Below are 15,682 nucleotides of genomic sequence, written 5' to 3'. Positions count from 1 at the left end.
GTGTTACGTTTAAGGTTCAGAGTTTCTTAAAATAAATTTGATCGTTCAAGAAGATCTTCCAGCCTCCTTAGCTCCTGGTCTTTGACCCACTGGGCTGGTGTCTGCTCCTTCCTGGGTCTGAACAGAACAGCCTGACCGCTGTGTAAATATTTATTATAACACGACCACAGACGAGGCCGTTTCACCATTATAGTATTTATCTGTTATGGGAAAATAACAGCAGGTGCAGGTTCTCTCTTGACATCTTGATCTCAGCGGCTGCTCCCTGATGCTGCACGCAGCTCTGACACATTAAGAGCCTGATGTTAAAACATAATGACATGATGTGTGTTAAAACACGGTCTGAAGCAGTGATGGATGTCATTTGTGTCAAATTCTTATTTTATTTTGTGTGATGATATTTTTCACGGCGTTTGATGACGGCCTCACGCAGCACGTGTTCAATGAAACATTTTCATAACGCTCACTTGGAAAATGATGGTGAAAGGCTTTATTTGGCATGTGAAGAAAAAACAGTGTAAAATGGCAGCAGCTCCTGCAGCCATCATACAGACACATATACTGTGGTTATATAAACTGTGCTCTAACTAATTACAGAAAGCCACCTATGATGTCTGTAAAGGCCTTTTAGTGTTTTTATATGTAGTAGAAAAGCTTTGAGCCCGTTCAGGTTCAGTCTGTCTGCAGCTCGCTGTCCTTATTCAGAGATAAGCACAGCACTGATCTGTTCACGATGCCACACTGGGACAGAGTCAGGTCCAGGTCTGTGAAGGTCCTGCGCGGCACATCCATGGTCTCAATGGACGCCCTTCCATACCGGCTTCCGTACCGGGCCTCCGCGCTGGCTCTCACCGCCTGCAGAGTGTCGGTGAGGTCGAAGTGCTGCTCGAACCTCCTGCCGCACGGTGCTCTGATGGCAAGAAGCAAGCGGGCTTGTTGGGTCGTCGTCGTCGCTGGATCCGGGGCCTTTGGTGAACCCCTGCCGTGCGCGTGCGTCACAGCGTCACCGGACAGGTGGTCCCCGGCTGCCCCCGGGCTTCCCTCTGACCGCCGCCGCTCTATGGACGGGAGCACCTTGTACTTGTTCAGGGACTGTGGCGGAGCAGCGGGGGCGTGCTGCAGCAGGTGGAGGACCTCATCCCGGCTCATGACGGGCTGAGACCGGGAGCGGAGGCTCCGGTCCTGCCGGTCGCACGCAGGAGACTCCGGCTGCTGCCCCTGGTCTCTGTCGGTATCGCCGCCGCACCCCGGGTCGTTCATGGTGGGTCTGCGGCGCCCTTTGGAGGATTTCGGCCTTGTCAAATGCATCGATATCGACATCGAGTTAGAAACGTCCTGTCCGCGCAGAGTGTCGGCTGGTTCTCGGCTGTGGATTGAATAAAGTTCATATTCGGCCTGAAACCATCATGGCTGAAGCTTCTGGGCCGCTCGATCATAAGCTGGACTCCCCGAACCCGAACCCGAACCCGAACCAAACACACAAACACTCTGACTTTCCACCCAGTTCCCCAGTTGGAGCAGGAAGTCCCTGCTCGCCCTCTCTGGAGCGTCAGCGCCGTTGCCATGACACCCTGGTTACCATGACAATCCGTGGTTGGATGGTGGGGTGCCCCCTGGTGTTGGAATCAAGGAACTGCAACAAATATATTCTAATCGAACCTTAAATGTTTGTTTTAATTTTTCGCACCTAAAAAAACAAACAAATGATATTTTACCTTTAAAACATTTAAAATGTGACTCAGACTGATTTAGGTGGAAAATGCCTTTATTAAGCTACAGTGTTTTAAAACTAATACAGTACATTGATGTAACATCACTTACAGCAAATAAAGAATAATCTTCATGTTTAAGGGTAAAAACATAACACATACTTTATGCATGTAGATCATTTACATTTTGAGTCCACTAATATAACAAATATTAGATTTAGTTTGACATCACATGGTGATTTCTGTGATTCTGTATGCTTTTGTGGAGATTTAATAACATTAGAATATGTCCATCTTTAGTTTAATTGAACCTTTTCTGTGTGTCAGGTGTTATTCAATTGTGTTATTTCTTTATAAATTTAAATTGTGTTTAAATCTAAAATATTGGATTTTCTACCATATGAGACTAAAAAAAAGCAGCAAAGTCTCACATCTAACAAACGATATTTGGCATTTCTTAATCAGTTCATCAATAACATACAGAGTAGTAACTTGGTCTCTTTTTGAAGTTAGCAAAGTTCTGAGCTCCACATATTAATTTTAATTTAAAACTACAAGGAAATACTGATGTTTAAAGATCATTCAAATGTCCATTATAGAGATAAACATGCTAAATTTGTATTAATAATTAATATTACATTATGGAGAGATCACTGTCAGTACATATGAGTTAGAGCTTCACACCCTTTAATCAGCAGCTGGCTGATCAGTCGTCAGCCGGACCGGGGTCAGTGGGTTCTCCCTCAGGGTAAGTCCAGCAGGTTATGCTGAGCATAAAGGTCCTCGGTGATCTGGTACACCTCAGAGATCAGAGGCAGGGCCTCCCCCAGCATGGCCACCACCTGCTCCGGCGTGCCCACGTTCATCACTTCAAAGAATGCGGTTCGCCCGGGGAGCCACGGGAACGCCATGCCCGCAGCCTTACGCACCACCCAGGGGTGGTGCTGGGCGAGGGACTCGTTGTAGGCCTCGGCACACATGACGGGGGTCTTGCTGTCCTCTGCGCTGGTACGGAGGCGCTCCAGGAAGAGCTCCAGCCACCTCAGCGCCCTGTGCAGCCTAAGCAGAGTGCGGCACCCTGACTCCGGGTGGCTGCCTCTCTTGGACAGGTCCACGAGTTCATTCTCCAGCTCGTACTTTACCATCGACTGCACGGTGACGTACTGAGAGCCGTTCTCACCATCCAGGTGGCCCACCAGGATCTGGATCTTGTTGACGGCATCCTTAGAGATGAAACCAAAGACGCTTCCGAGGCTGCTCAGAAATCTGAGGACAGGATGAACTCTGTTAGGTCCTCTGAAGGGACAAATTATCCTGAGCTGAGTTCACACAGGGAATTCCAGGAATCTATGTCAGAGCAGGTGTCATGCTTGGCTGGAAAATTTCTCTTCTACTACGATTCCAAACTGACACATAAAGCCAACAACATGTAGTATGACCTGTCTGACACTGCCCCCTACATATCACAACATCTGTGTGTTTGCCAGGTTCTACTTTAATAGTACAAGGGGATCCAGATGTTTTCCTATTACACCTGTTTGCTTCATAAGCTATATATTACTTTCACTTTAATAGTCCGTTAATGCCGTGATAGGTCTGGTCTAGTGTATCGATATATTTACAATTTCAGTCTCTGTAGGGACAAACATAAATAAATAAAGGACTTACTTTACTAGTCCACGCCATCCAGCGACGTAGTGTTCCAGATAAACTTCTTTATTCTGCGACAGACACAGCTTGAACGTGTCCAGGACCTCCCGCAGGCAGAATTTCTGGTCCTCAGAAGCCCCGGATCCAGCCATGGCTGTCTACACGGAAGTGCTGTTAAAAGGGAAACCAAGCAGCAAATGAATGAGAACACGTGTTTAACGGCTGCCAACAAACACGAGATCGAATCATGAGTGAGCGCCGGTGTAAACGATCGAACAGATAACTCGGTACCCGATAGAAAAGTTGAAAGTGAAAGAGAAATGAAGCATTTTTCTGCTTCGCCTCCGTGAAACGACAGGTTTCCACTGCGCTCTGATCCGCTCCTACTGCGCAGACTCCAGCCGGGACACACAGGAACACGTGACCTTCAAAATAAAAGCGCTGATAAACGGTTCTGTCAGTTCTGTCAATTTTATTAACGATTGTTTTTAACATAATGTGGCACATGCGACAACAATACACATAATTGTTTAGTTCACCTGAATCTATGATTTCTATTTCCCTCTGCAACAGAAAAATATAAATAAACGGAAAAGTAATAGCATTAAAAAACATATCTTATGTATAAAAACGGAATAACGGAATTTACTGAAGTAAAAATATTAGCATTAGCAACTACAAAGAGTAAAATAAATCATGCAGACTGGCTTTATTTATAAAGAATAGTGTTAGAAAACTATTTCTGCGGTTATAAATGATGTAGCGCGCATTCTATAATATGAAAAATATATGACGTTATATGCAAAAGAAGTTGTAAGTTAAATGGTAAAAGGAAAACCAAAAACAAATATGTAGTGAAGTTCTCAGGGCCGAGACCTCAGCTTTTATTTTGAAAATTCGGAAGTTGTAAATTGACGCGGTAGCTTGACGCTGCTAAGAAAACATATTGGCCGCATGGATGCAAGTTACAGACAATAATAATAATAATAATAAGCTCCTGTTTACAATTAAGCGTGTTTGGTTTCGCATGCGGAGGAGGAGTGTGTGTCACTGTGGAGTTAATTAATACAAACCAAGCTGCTCCGATGAGAAAACATGCCTGAAATTAAAGTAACACCACTGGGTGAGTACAGCAGCTAGCTAGCTAGCATCTGCTAAGCTAGTTCCGTCAACACAGTAGTTGTACGCTAGTTTAAGGTCCCTTTTAGTGTGTACTACTTTATGAATTATTGATGCAACAAATATATGTTTTGGTCACAATGGTCTAAAGCGGCTCATAACCAGCTGTTTAGCAGCTGTTTGTTAGCAGAGATGCTACATGAGTGTGTTTGCTCTGTCCCCTCTCCAAGGGGCTGGACAGGACGTCGGCCGCAGCTGCATCCTCGTCTCTATCGGAGGTAAAAACATCATGCTGGACTGCGGGATGCACATGGGATACAACGATGACGTGAGTGACCATGCACTAAAGAGGGGATTCAAAACAACACACACAGATTTAACCCTTGATACGACAAACACACACAGCTGAGGCCTCGAGGTCAAGGCACCTGATTTATCTAGTGATTCAGGCTTTTTCCCACATGATAAAACTCACTGTTCCACCTCATAATGGAAACCTTGGTTGGTCTCGACCAATCAGGGTCCTGTGTTTTAAGCCATGTTGATGACTGTTTGAAAGTGTGTGTTATAAAGTACAACGTCACAGGGATTTGTTTTAAGCAGGGGTCTCAAAGTCAACTTACCCAGGGGGGCCGCTGGGGGTAGAGTCTGGGTGAGGCTGGGCCTGAATTTAAAAAAAAAAAAAAAAAAAAGGGTTTCAAATATTCCCAAAAAGTACAACTGGTCCAATCGTCTCAATCTTTATTAATAACAGGTCAGAATAGGGATGCAAATTATTGATTAATTCAATAATCGTTAGTTGAATGACCTTATCGATCGCTTAACAATTAATTGATAAGCGGTGATTTTCCTGGGCCTGAATTTCCCTCAGTTTCACTAAGACTAAAATCTAAACATTGTTTACTAAATAAACTGCTTGTCATATTCCTTAATGAGTGATTTGCTGTACCATTGGAGATACAGTACAGACAATGATATTTATGTAGGCTAGGGGTCTCAAAGTAGTGGTGTGTGCGCACGCCTGTGTGTGTGTTTGTGTGTGTCGGGCGGGGGGCGGAACTCCTCTAGCATGCAGAGACAGAAACGACACGCCGAGCAGAACGGAGGCTGCCACTCCTCAAACTAAATATCAGAGAAATAAGTGTGTGTGAGAAAAAATGTGCGGGCCGCACTAACACTAAACTTTGATGTCAAGTGGGGGGCCACAAAATATCGGCTCTTGTATTTGCGGCCCGCGGGCTGCTACTTTGAAACCCCTAGTTTAAAGAAATGTAATTTGTCTCTAATGTGTTGTGTTGCTGTGTCATAATGCAAGTCAATAACAGAAGTGTGTCCGTTCCTCAGAGGCGTTTCCCAGACTTTTCTTATATAACTCAGAATGGACGCCTGACAGAGTTTCTGGATTGTGTCATCATCAGGTTTGTCATCTGATTTTTTTTTTTAACCCTAACACAAAATGACATTAATAAATTAATTAGTCTAAATGTGTCTTCACCTGTTCTGTTCTCAGCCATTTCCACCTGGACCACTGTGGCGCTCTGCCCTACATGAGTGAGATGGTGGGCTATGACGGACCCATCTACATGACCCACCCCACCAAGGCCATCTGTCCCATTCTGCTGGAGGATTTCCGCAAGATCACCGTCGACAAAAAAGGAGAGACCAACTTCTTCACCTCGCAGATGATCAAAGACTGCATGAAGAAAGTGGTCCCTCTGAACCTGCACCAGACTGTCCAGGTGCGGCGCTGACATCATCACCTGAACATATCCGCCGTGCCAGCTGCTCGTCTCGTTTGATGATAAATTCAGGCTGTTTGTGTTGTTACTGCCTGCAGGTGGATGATGAGCTGGAGATCAAGGCGTACTATGCAGGCCATGTCCTGGGGGCCGCTATGGTGCACATCAAAGTGGGCTCAGAGTCTGTGGTCTACACGGTGAGTGGAAACAAGTCAGCTCTGTAAATTTAACGCCCGCAGGCTCTGACTCATGATGCTTTTTATTTCAGGGAGACTATAACATGACCCCAGACAGGCATTTAGGGTGAGTGACAACTTACCTTTTGCCAACTATTTATTATATTCTCTGTTGTATTTCACTCACTCTGAAGACATCAAAACTAAAAACGAACACATTGGGTTTTCTATTGAGGATAAAAAGAAGACAACGTTTTAGAAAAGTCAAATGAATGTGGTTTTCATCCGAGCCTTTTCATCCACAGTGCTGCGTGGATCGATAAATGTCGCCCTGACATCCTGATCTCTGAGTCTACGTACGCCACCACCATCCGAGACTCGAAGAGATGCAGAGAGAGAGACTTCTTGAAGAAAGTGCATGAGAGCATAGAAAGAGGAGGGAAGGTAGAACATTACAGACGATGACATGTTGTATTAGAAACGATTGATTTCTCAGATCTTTGTTTTTCTTATAACTCTTCCAGGTCCTCATTCCAGTTTTTGCCCTTGGTCGAGCACAAGAACTCTGCATCCTGCTGGAGACCTTCTGGTAGAGTTCTGTTATATATTTCTGTTTAAAGTGTCAAAACCAGAAGTAAGGGAGCCTACAGAGGACAGTGATGTATGAGATAATCACAGCCTGTGGTGTCAGATAAAGGGCGTTTTAGTGAGCGGTAATTGCACATAATGACAGTACAAGGGTCACATGTTTCTCTAAAATGAATTCATTGTTATATACTCGATAGAATGACAGCGGTCACTGGCTCGTTCTCATTATCTCTTCATCATGCAGGGAGAGAATGAACCTGAAAGCTCCCATCTACTTCTCCACCGGGCTGACGGAGAAAGCCAATCATTACTACAAACTTTTCATCACGTGGACCAACCAGAAGATCCGCAAAACCTTCGTCCAGAGAAACATGTTTGAGTTCAAGCACATCAAGGCCTTCGACCGCTCCTACGCAGACAACCCTGGACCCATGGTACGTTTCGTCTGTTTTCATCCTGAGAGGTGAACGTTCTCTCAGACGTTGTTGGATTTTAACCACATGGACACTTTCAGGTGGTGTTCGCCACGCCTGGCATGCTGCACGCCGGACAGTCTTTGCAAATATTTAAGAAGTGGGCTGGGAATGAAAAGAACATGGTGAGCCTCGTAACGTTTTCTATTAAGACGAAATCTATTGAACTTGATCTAAACGGGCGTTTTTGTTTTTTAGGTCATCATGCCGGGGTATTGTGTACAAGGAACAATTGGGCATAAGATCCTAAATGGGCAGAAAAAACTGGAGATGGAGGGAAGATCAACGGTGAGATTAATAATCTGACAGATGATTACAGGTTATTTGAGCAGATTATGTCACATTTAATTTCATTCTCAAAGTTACATGAGCAAGATGAGCCTGTTTATAATCCTCTACAGCCAGAAAGTGGCGAGCTTAGCATAAAAACCAAGCAGCAACCTCATTATCTTCGCACTGCACCGTCAGCACCTCTGATCTTCTCTGTGATTGGCACAGCTGGATGTGAAGCTGCAGGTGGAGTACATGTCCTTCAGCGCACACGCGGACGCTAAGGGCATCATGCAGCTCATTCGAATGGCGGAGCCTCGTAACATGTTGCTGGTGCACGGCGAGGCGGTGAAGATGGAGTTCCTCAAGGGCAAGATCGAGCAGGAGTTCAGTGAGTGCATCTGCGGTCAGAGGTACAGCAGCGGGAGTTTTTTTAGCCTTAAGAGTGAACTCTCTTTCTCTTTTTGAATCACAGGCATCGACTGTTACATGCCCGCTAACGGAGAGACCGCCACAGTGACGACAAACCCTAGCGTGCCTGTGGACATCTCGCTCAACCTCCTGAAGCGGGAGATGGCTCTCGGAGGTACAGTACCTCCCGCTCTGTGGTGGACATGGTTTGTGTGTAGTGTGTCTGTTACATTTTCACTTCAGGCTTTTTGCTCGTTTGACCTGACATTTTGATTTAGCGTGTTTCGATTGAAGTGGTTGTTGAGCTCGCTGCCCATGCCACCCCCACGTCTGTGACCCAGATTAGTTGTCATCGTGACAAAGTTCACGAGGACAGCACAGCGTGGCATGAATATATATATATATATATTTGTAAACCCTCATTTTTATCTTCAGTTCCTCAATGAAAGATTTGGTGATGTGAAACATCTAATAATTCTAAAATATTCATATTATAATTAGAGTAACACAAAATGTTACAAACAGAAGACAAACATAGACTCAGACTTGTCTCCATAATTAAACACCAAGAAATAACCAATTCATGAAATTTACAAAAGAGGAAGTCTGTGGGTTTTTTGGCTTCTTGTTGACTTTAGTTTTAATGAAATGAAAGAAGAGCCCAGCCTGGCCACATGGAGGACATTCTGACAGGCTCAATAATTTATCTTTCTAAAATGTCAAACATTTAAAACAATCAATAATATATACATAATAGAAAGACGTCTGGCGTGGTTAACTTACTGTTCAGTTGTATGATATTACATTACTCTGAATGTGTATGATCATATAGAAGAAGAAAAAACTCAGAATCTGTTTATTTTGGTTAAAGAGATAAAACTAACGCTGCACACAGGAAGTGTGCGCCGTGGTTCCCCTTGGGTCAAACTGCTTCTGTTTTACTTGTGTATTTGTTGACATTAACCCCGTTGTGTTATGTTGTAGGGCCCCTGCCTGATCCTAAAAAGCCTCGCACCATGCACGGCACCCTGATCATGAAGGAAAATGTAAGTTTACAGCTGTTTAACACCCACCAGGCTAGAGGTCACTATTTAAGACCATTTTTTTAATCTTTGTTGTGAGTCTGCATGTGTTGTCGCCATGTTTGTGTATCTGCTGTTGATTTTTCGTTTTGTTGGTCTGGCTGCTGCTCGGTGCACCACAGAGTCTGAAGCTGGTGTCGTCAGAGCAGGCCCTGAAGGAGCTCGGCCTGAACGAGCATCAGTTACGCTTCACCTGCCGGGTGCAGCTCCAGGACCCGCACAGTGACACCGACACGCTGCACAGGATTTACACACACCTCAAGAGGTGAGAGGTCACCGGACCACCTCCATGACTCCTTCACTGGCTTCTGATGTCAGCTTGTGACCAACGTGTGCATCAGAACTCTCTTCCTGATGTGTGTTTGTCTGTGTCTGATCTGATGTAACACGTCCCTTCTCTTCGCATCAGTGTGTTGAAAGGTTACACCATCCAACACCTCCCTGACGGCACCGTCATGGTGGAGTCTATCGTCATCAAAGTCTCCTCCTCTGCAGAAGACACCGACACCAAGGTCCTGCTGCTTTCCTGGAGCTATCAGGTACGGCTCGCCCTCCTTCAGTAACATCCAGGTTCATGTTTACAGTAAAGGTGTCTGAGGCATGAACACAGGATGTTGTTGAACGTGACGAAAGCGAAAGCTGCCACAGTGTTTTATACGTTAAGTGTATATATGTGACCAAGTGTGTCTACAGTGTGAAACTGCAGTGGAACAAAGCGCAGTGGAAACAGACTCGCTGAGGTTTCCTCCTGCAGAGACTTGAAATACCAGCAGCTCTCGTCTCTGCACGGGTTTCCGTCACTTGATGCTTTTTATCATCAAACCTTCTGCTGCAGTGATTTAAGATGAGACCCTTCAAGTGACTGTCTCAGTGCATCCATTTTATCTGTGTAGACGGAAACATTCCTTCATTTGTATTTTCTGGGAATAAAAGGAATGATGTTAAAGGCCCGAGAATCGGAAGCAATGCAAACACTTGTGGAGTTTTCTTGGAGATGTTTCGCTGCTCCTCCAAAGCAGCTTCATCAGTGTTCTTCACTGAACTCACATTAACCCTTTGAATGAAAAACACCTGGATGACTGAGACTCTTCATCAATATGAGCAGCTTCTTCCTCTAGAATGCGATCCAGATCCACGATGTTCTGTACTCATGAAGACAAGGGCTGTTTGAAATCACTCCCTTCTCCCCAGATGTGGAGTTCAGTGTAGGGCTTCATACAGTGAACCCATTGTGAAAGCATTTTCAGACATTTTGGACTCTACCTCCCTCGTTTTCTGTCACTGTTAATGACGTCATTGCTGTCGCAGAGTAAACGAGCCGATCTCTGCCGGCTAAACTAACTGTCGTTAGCTTCTAATGTGTGCCGTTATAGCTCATTAAACATTTTATGGCAAAACCTTAATAAACAAACAGAGCCGGTCATGCTGCATTCTTTAAACCATCATTATATTTATAAGGCAGGTGACGTAACTTCTGTTCCTGTTCTTTTCGCCGGTCTGCACAATGCATGATGGGACATATCGCTAAAAGCAGTGACCATCAGATGGACGCTACTTTTCATGATGCATTGTGGGATACACTGAGGGCCCTATGTGGGGTCTGTATAGGGCCCTATGTAGTGATCAGGGAGTGATTTTGAAACACAGCCAAAAAGTCTCATGGAGGTACCCTCCAAGAAAATCCAACAGGAAGTCAGCCATTTTTAAAAAATTGTGTTTCGCATACAATGTATTGAAGGACTTCCTCTAAAGAAATAATCTTGTTAACCTGAAGTCTTGTTAGCATTTATTTGAAGCTCAGTAGGAGCTCTAAGCACATCTAAAGGTTTGATTTAAATCCCCTTTAATCCCACCCGCCTGCCGTCAGTGACGCACGTTGCTACTGGTACAGTTACCTCCTGCTTTAATTCTGTGAGGAACCTGTTAATGTCTGGATTCCCTGCGGTTCTGGCTCAGGGCTTCCTCCCATGTTTTGCAGCTGTACAGTGCTGTAGCAGCAGATGAGGGGCGGGGGATCCATCCTGACCACAATGAGTGCACAGACATTGATGAAGGTTGAAGATAAAGGCACAGCTTCCTGTCTTTGATCTGTATCAGTGCAGGACAGCAGAGAACGTCCCGGGTGAATCCCGCTCCGACCGCAGGGTAAACGGTCTGCCTGCGGGCTGAAGGGTGAGACGTTCAGCCGCGAGGAGTGAAAGCATCCGAGTGGGTGCACAGTCTGAGCAGAGGGGCTCTGAAAATGAGAAGAGATAAAGCCCCGCGGGCGGAGAAGCTGCCGGCTGAACTGAGTCACTGAGCAGGAGGAGATATCATCAGTGCAGATCTTAGTTTGCATCCAGAACAGATTATTGCAGTGCTCTTCTTTCTGCTCTCACAACAACAGAATCCAAACCCTCCACAGCTACTGCAGAACTCGGCTGCACGCCTGCTAACAAAGACCATCTTGTTTCCTCCTGTAGCTCAGAGATCAGCCCCTGGTCGGCCCCTGTAACAGTCTGACCCCTTTTCCAGGTCGTCCACCAGCATCACTCACAAAACAGCGGCCATTACTTCGAGGCAGACCGCTCTGTTGACACAGTTTGGATTTAATCTCATCATGGGTGCAAACAGCTGCAGGAGTCTCTCAGGATGTGTTAAACGGACCCAGTGAGCTGACGGCGTGCTCCTGCGTGGACACGTCCCTGGGAGACATGCAGCTCTGAGCCAAGGGGCCGACTGTTGTTAGACTTAGTCGAGTGCAGTCTAATGATATTCACATATTGACAAGTCTTCCACTGTCAGATCTGTCGCTTCCTGATACATGATCATAAAGTAAGATTAGAAACCGCTGACATGTCTTAAACTTGTCATTTCCTGTCATTTCTCCTCAGGATGAAGATTTGGGGAGTTTCCTGTCCACGCTGCTGAAGAAGGGGCTTCCATCTGGACTGTGCTGAGATGTCTGGATGTAAAAACTTTCCTCACTCATGTCAGCAACGACAAGCACTCAGATTCTGGATTATCCCTTTATTTTCATGTACAAATAAACACTTTTATACAAAATACTGCATGCAGTAGTATTGACACACACACACACACTCTGGTGTATTCACAGTCCTATTTACAGACACTCTGCCGCCTCTCTCAGAGCACCGTGATGATGTAGACCCCTCGTCTCCGGGTGACTTTTCCCCACAGCCATGTCATCTTCAGCCACTTCCACTTGCAGTGGCTGGTGGTGACGTAGTAAAGCACCGGATCCAGGCACGTGTTGAGAGTGACGAGCGCCATGGTGATGCGCCGGGCAACAAAGATGGCGTTTGCAGTGGAACAGTTCTCGATGACGTCTAAACGCCGCAGCACGTGCAGCAGGTACACGATGTGGTTGGGCAGGAAACAGAACAGGGTGATGGCCATGATGGTGTAAATGACCCTCACGGCTCGCTGGGCTGTTTTGGTCTTGATCATGGAGATGCGGCGCGCGGCCAGCGGGTAGCACACCAGGATGACCACAGAGGGCAGCATGGAGCCGAAGATCAGCCCCAGGATGCTGTAGCCCAGCAGGCGTGTCTCCCACTCCTCCTTGGTGAAGCTTTCGAAGCATTTGCAGGCTCCACTTCCATCCTGGTTATTTTCCAGAGGGCCCAACAGGATGAAGACCAGGACAGCCACTCCACAGATGCACCAGAGCGCCACGCTCACCACCACAGAACACCAGCGGCTGCGCATCCTCAGGTAGCTGTGTGGGTGCACGGTGGCCATGTAGCGATCCACGCAGATGCACGTCATGAAGCAGATGCTCATGTAGATGTTGGCAAAGAACAGTGACCCTGTGACCCGGCAGGTGAAGTCCCCGAACTCCCAGTTGTTCCCGTTGAGGTGATAGTGGATCCTGAAGGGGAGGACGAGGAGGATGACGATGTCGGCCAGAGCCAGGTTGCTGATGTAGACGCTGAAGGCTGTGCGGTTGGTGATCCTGAAGCTGAAGACAAACAGAGCAGCCAGGTTTCCAGGCAGACCCACAACCAAAGCCAGGATGTAGACCGCTGGAAAGAAGTAGTACTGGTACTCTTCTGACAGGGCGCTGCAGTTTCCACTGTGGTTCATCTTGGTAGAGAGTTGCTTTTATTTTCAGTCAGTGAAGAGACTCTGTAGGCTGATCCTGAAACACCCTGCAGCCTCACAGGTCTGTGAAGTGACAAAGAAAAGTTTCCATTCAGAGTTTATTCCACTTTTACTTCCACTCAGCAGATCAGCACAGTTAACAGCTCCGTCTCTGTTCTGCTTAACAGGTTTTAAAAGACAATGATCAGCCTGAAACTGAAGTGAAACAAGGCAGAAATAAAGCCAACAAACCCGTACTTCACACACATGATAATATGTGGTGTTATTCCAAAGACATGATTTTAACAAATGACAGGTGTTCACCATATTCTGATCTGTTTCGTTTTTATAACGTGTAAAAGATCATTCTGTGTAAAATCACTCACCACATTCCTCCTGGACTCCTCGGCTGTCAGAGAGCTCTGCTGAGGCAGACGACAGGCTGAAGTGTGTCGTCTGTGCTGCTGCCTCAGACTGTAGTGAGCAGACAGACCATGCTGCTCTGAGTTTCCTGTTTCAGTGTGCAGTTGTAAAGTTAAGATCTGGGCAGGAAACCACATCTCTTACCAAGCCACTACAGTATAAAAAGAGATGAGAGATTATTTTTAAGACATATTTAATCATAAGTCATAAGACAGAATCCTAAAAACATTTGAGAGAACGTCTTCTTTTTTTTTCCGCTCAGTGAAACAGTACAAATGTGAATAAGTTCCAGTGCACGCTGTGTGAGGAAACAGTTCAGATTAACATTGATATAAAGCTGAAGAATCTTTAAGACAAATGGGTTTTTAATCGCTCTAATAGTTTTATTAGTGGTTTTAAATGATAACACTAAACACACAGAGGTCAAACATGAATCATTTTTACTTTCTGGTTGGTGCTTATTATCTCTGGTACATCAATAACTCTAAATTTAATCAATCAACGCCCAATCCGCCTCAGATTGTTGGATCTTCGTGTCTTGCATGTGTTTAAATGAGACGTTGCATTAACGTAAATGTCACTTTTTAATAATTTGCAGCATTGTTTTAACACGTTATGATCCAAATTCAAGTTTGAATTGTGTAAATTAAAGCGCTTGTTCAGTGATAGATGTGTGCGTTTAGCAGTCGCTCTTATTTTGAAAGTACGGGACCGGATGTTTTGATGAGGAGCGCGGAACATGAAATCCGTTCAAAACACGAGCGAGGAGCGAAAAGTCGCTGCAGACCCGTGGTTATTACTGTCGCATGCAGGAGAACACTCATGAATATCAGCCGATGACCTCTTTGTTCGGTTAATTTAACGCTACACGCGGAAACGGCTGCTTATTTGTGTTAGCCGACAGCTAATGCTAGCTAAGTAGCTGGCTAGCTGGTGTCGGCACAGCCCCCACATGTGTGCTGATAGTTGTATACACAGTTTTAGAAGTTTGATTTCCGCTTTTCACTGCAGACGTGTGTTTCTGTGGACTTTAGAGAGGCGTTGTTCTGTTAGCTTTAGCTAGTGACTGTGTTTCAAACGGCTTTTAGAATAATTCGACTCAGATTTAGATCGTTAGTGTTTAAAACATGGAGAAGGCATCAAGAGGACAGAGTCTGGATTTAACGTCATATAAATGTCACATTTGTCTGAGTCCCTTCGACAAACAGACGCTGGGCTCTCTGGACAGCTGCCCGCATGTGTTCTGCCTTCAGTGCGTTCTGCGGTGGTCTCAGGTAAAAAACACTGACCCTGTTGTTTTGTCCAATAACATCATTGTTAATTGTTGTGTATGTGCTGCAGGCTTATTATTTTAGGGTTGTTATTTGTATTCATGTTAGTAAACTTGATTAGTGTGAATATGATCTGTAGTAGAATATAGATCATTCTAGGAGGGTGACCTGTATGTGTTCTGTAGGGCTGGTTAGAGGAAGCTGGCAGTGCTGGTTCAGGAAATTGTCAATTTAGCAGAGCTACTTTTAAGGAGTTAAGATTTAACCCTTGGTGGAACCTTTTCCCCTAAGTTGACTCTTGATAAGAGCCATAAAATGTATGTAAAGCAGCACTGGATGTGAGCAGGGCCTGCCCCTGGGGTTTGTAGTGATGTGTTTTGAGGAAACAGAGGCAGATGTCTGTGCACCAGGGTCCTGATCAGACTCATCTCCAGATCTGAGCTTTTACTCGATGTTCATTCAATAAATAGTTCATTTGCTGTTTTTACCCTTCATGTCTGAGAGAAACATGAAGAAGCTAAAAACAGATGTTGTTGTAAAAATGGCCTCACACTGGTTTTGATTGGCTGAGTTATTAGTTCACTGCAGACCTGAAGTAATATCTAGGAAAAATGTATTATATTGTCAAAGTAAGAGTGCCAGTGTAACATCTAATAATGAAGAAACCATTTTAATTTGGGCTATC

At 45.2% G+C, this 15,682-nt stretch overlaps 4 protein-coding genes across 4 annotated transcripts; 1 reads left to right on the top strand and 3 right to left on the bottom strand.

Moving 5' to 3' along the window:
* Nucleotides 1-649: 649 nt before the first annotated feature.
* On the bottom strand, nucleotides 650-1,498 carry ubxn10 (UBX domain protein 10). Its single transcript, XM_028410568.1, has one exon. It carries the CDS (start codon nucleotides 1,318-1,320, stop codon nucleotides 673-675), a length of 648 nt encoding a protein of 215 aa, XP_028266369.1. The 5' UTR covers nucleotides 1,321-1,498; the 3' UTR covers nucleotides 650-672.
* A 434-nt stretch (nucleotides 1,499-1,932) lies between these two features.
* On the bottom strand, nucleotides 1,933-3,746 carry cptp (ceramide-1-phosphate transfer protein). The gene is made up of 3 exons (XM_028410270.1): nucleotides 3,651-3,746; nucleotides 3,378-3,530; nucleotides 1,933-2,975 (listed from the first exon to the last, which is right to left on the bottom strand). Exons 2-3 carry the CDS (start codon nucleotides 3,509-3,511, stop codon nucleotides 2,453-2,455), a joined length of 657 nt encoding a protein of 218 aa, XP_028266071.1. The 5' UTR covers nucleotides 3,512-3,530; nucleotides 3,651-3,746; the 3' UTR covers nucleotides 1,933-2,452.
* Nucleotides 3,747-4,280: 534 nt separating this feature from the next.
* Nucleotides 4,281-12,264, top strand: ints11 (integrator complex subunit 11). Its single transcript, XM_028410962.1, has 17 exons — nucleotides 4,281-4,482; nucleotides 4,709-4,806; nucleotides 5,823-5,896; nucleotides 5,989-6,217; nucleotides 6,316-6,414; nucleotides 6,486-6,520; nucleotides 6,699-6,837; nucleotides 6,918-6,982; nucleotides 7,226-7,415; nucleotides 7,496-7,579; nucleotides 7,653-7,742; nucleotides 7,953-8,115; nucleotides 8,200-8,310; nucleotides 9,120-9,181; nucleotides 9,340-9,482; nucleotides 9,627-9,756; nucleotides 12,091-12,264. The coding sequence occupies exons 1-17, from the start codon at nucleotides 4,455-4,457 to the stop codon at nucleotides 12,154-12,156; spliced, it is 1,806 nt and encodes a 601-aa protein (XP_028266763.1). The 5' UTR covers nucleotides 4,281-4,454; the 3' UTR covers nucleotides 12,157-12,264.
* LOC114439164 (lysophosphatidic acid receptor 6) lies at nucleotides 12,228-13,797 on the bottom strand. The gene is made up of 2 exons (XM_028410963.1): nucleotides 13,690-13,797; nucleotides 12,228-13,387 (listed from the first exon to the last, which is right to left on the bottom strand). The coding sequence occupies exon 2, from the start codon at nucleotides 13,304-13,306 to the stop codon at nucleotides 12,344-12,346; it is 963 nt and encodes a 320-aa protein (XP_028266764.1). The 5' UTR covers nucleotides 13,307-13,387; nucleotides 13,690-13,797; the 3' UTR covers nucleotides 12,228-12,343.
* Nucleotides 13,798-15,682: the final 1,885 nt, after the last annotated feature.

Source organism: Parambassis ranga, chromosome 7 (assembly GCF_900634625.1).
Source record: "Parambassis ranga chromosome 7, fParRan2.1, whole genome shotgun sequence".
NCBI classification, from domain to species: domain Eukaryota; kingdom Metazoa; phylum Chordata; class Actinopteri; family Ambassidae; genus Parambassis; species Parambassis ranga.
Note: the sequence above shows the minus strand (reverse complement) of the source record. Positions and strands in the feature narration are given on the sequence as shown.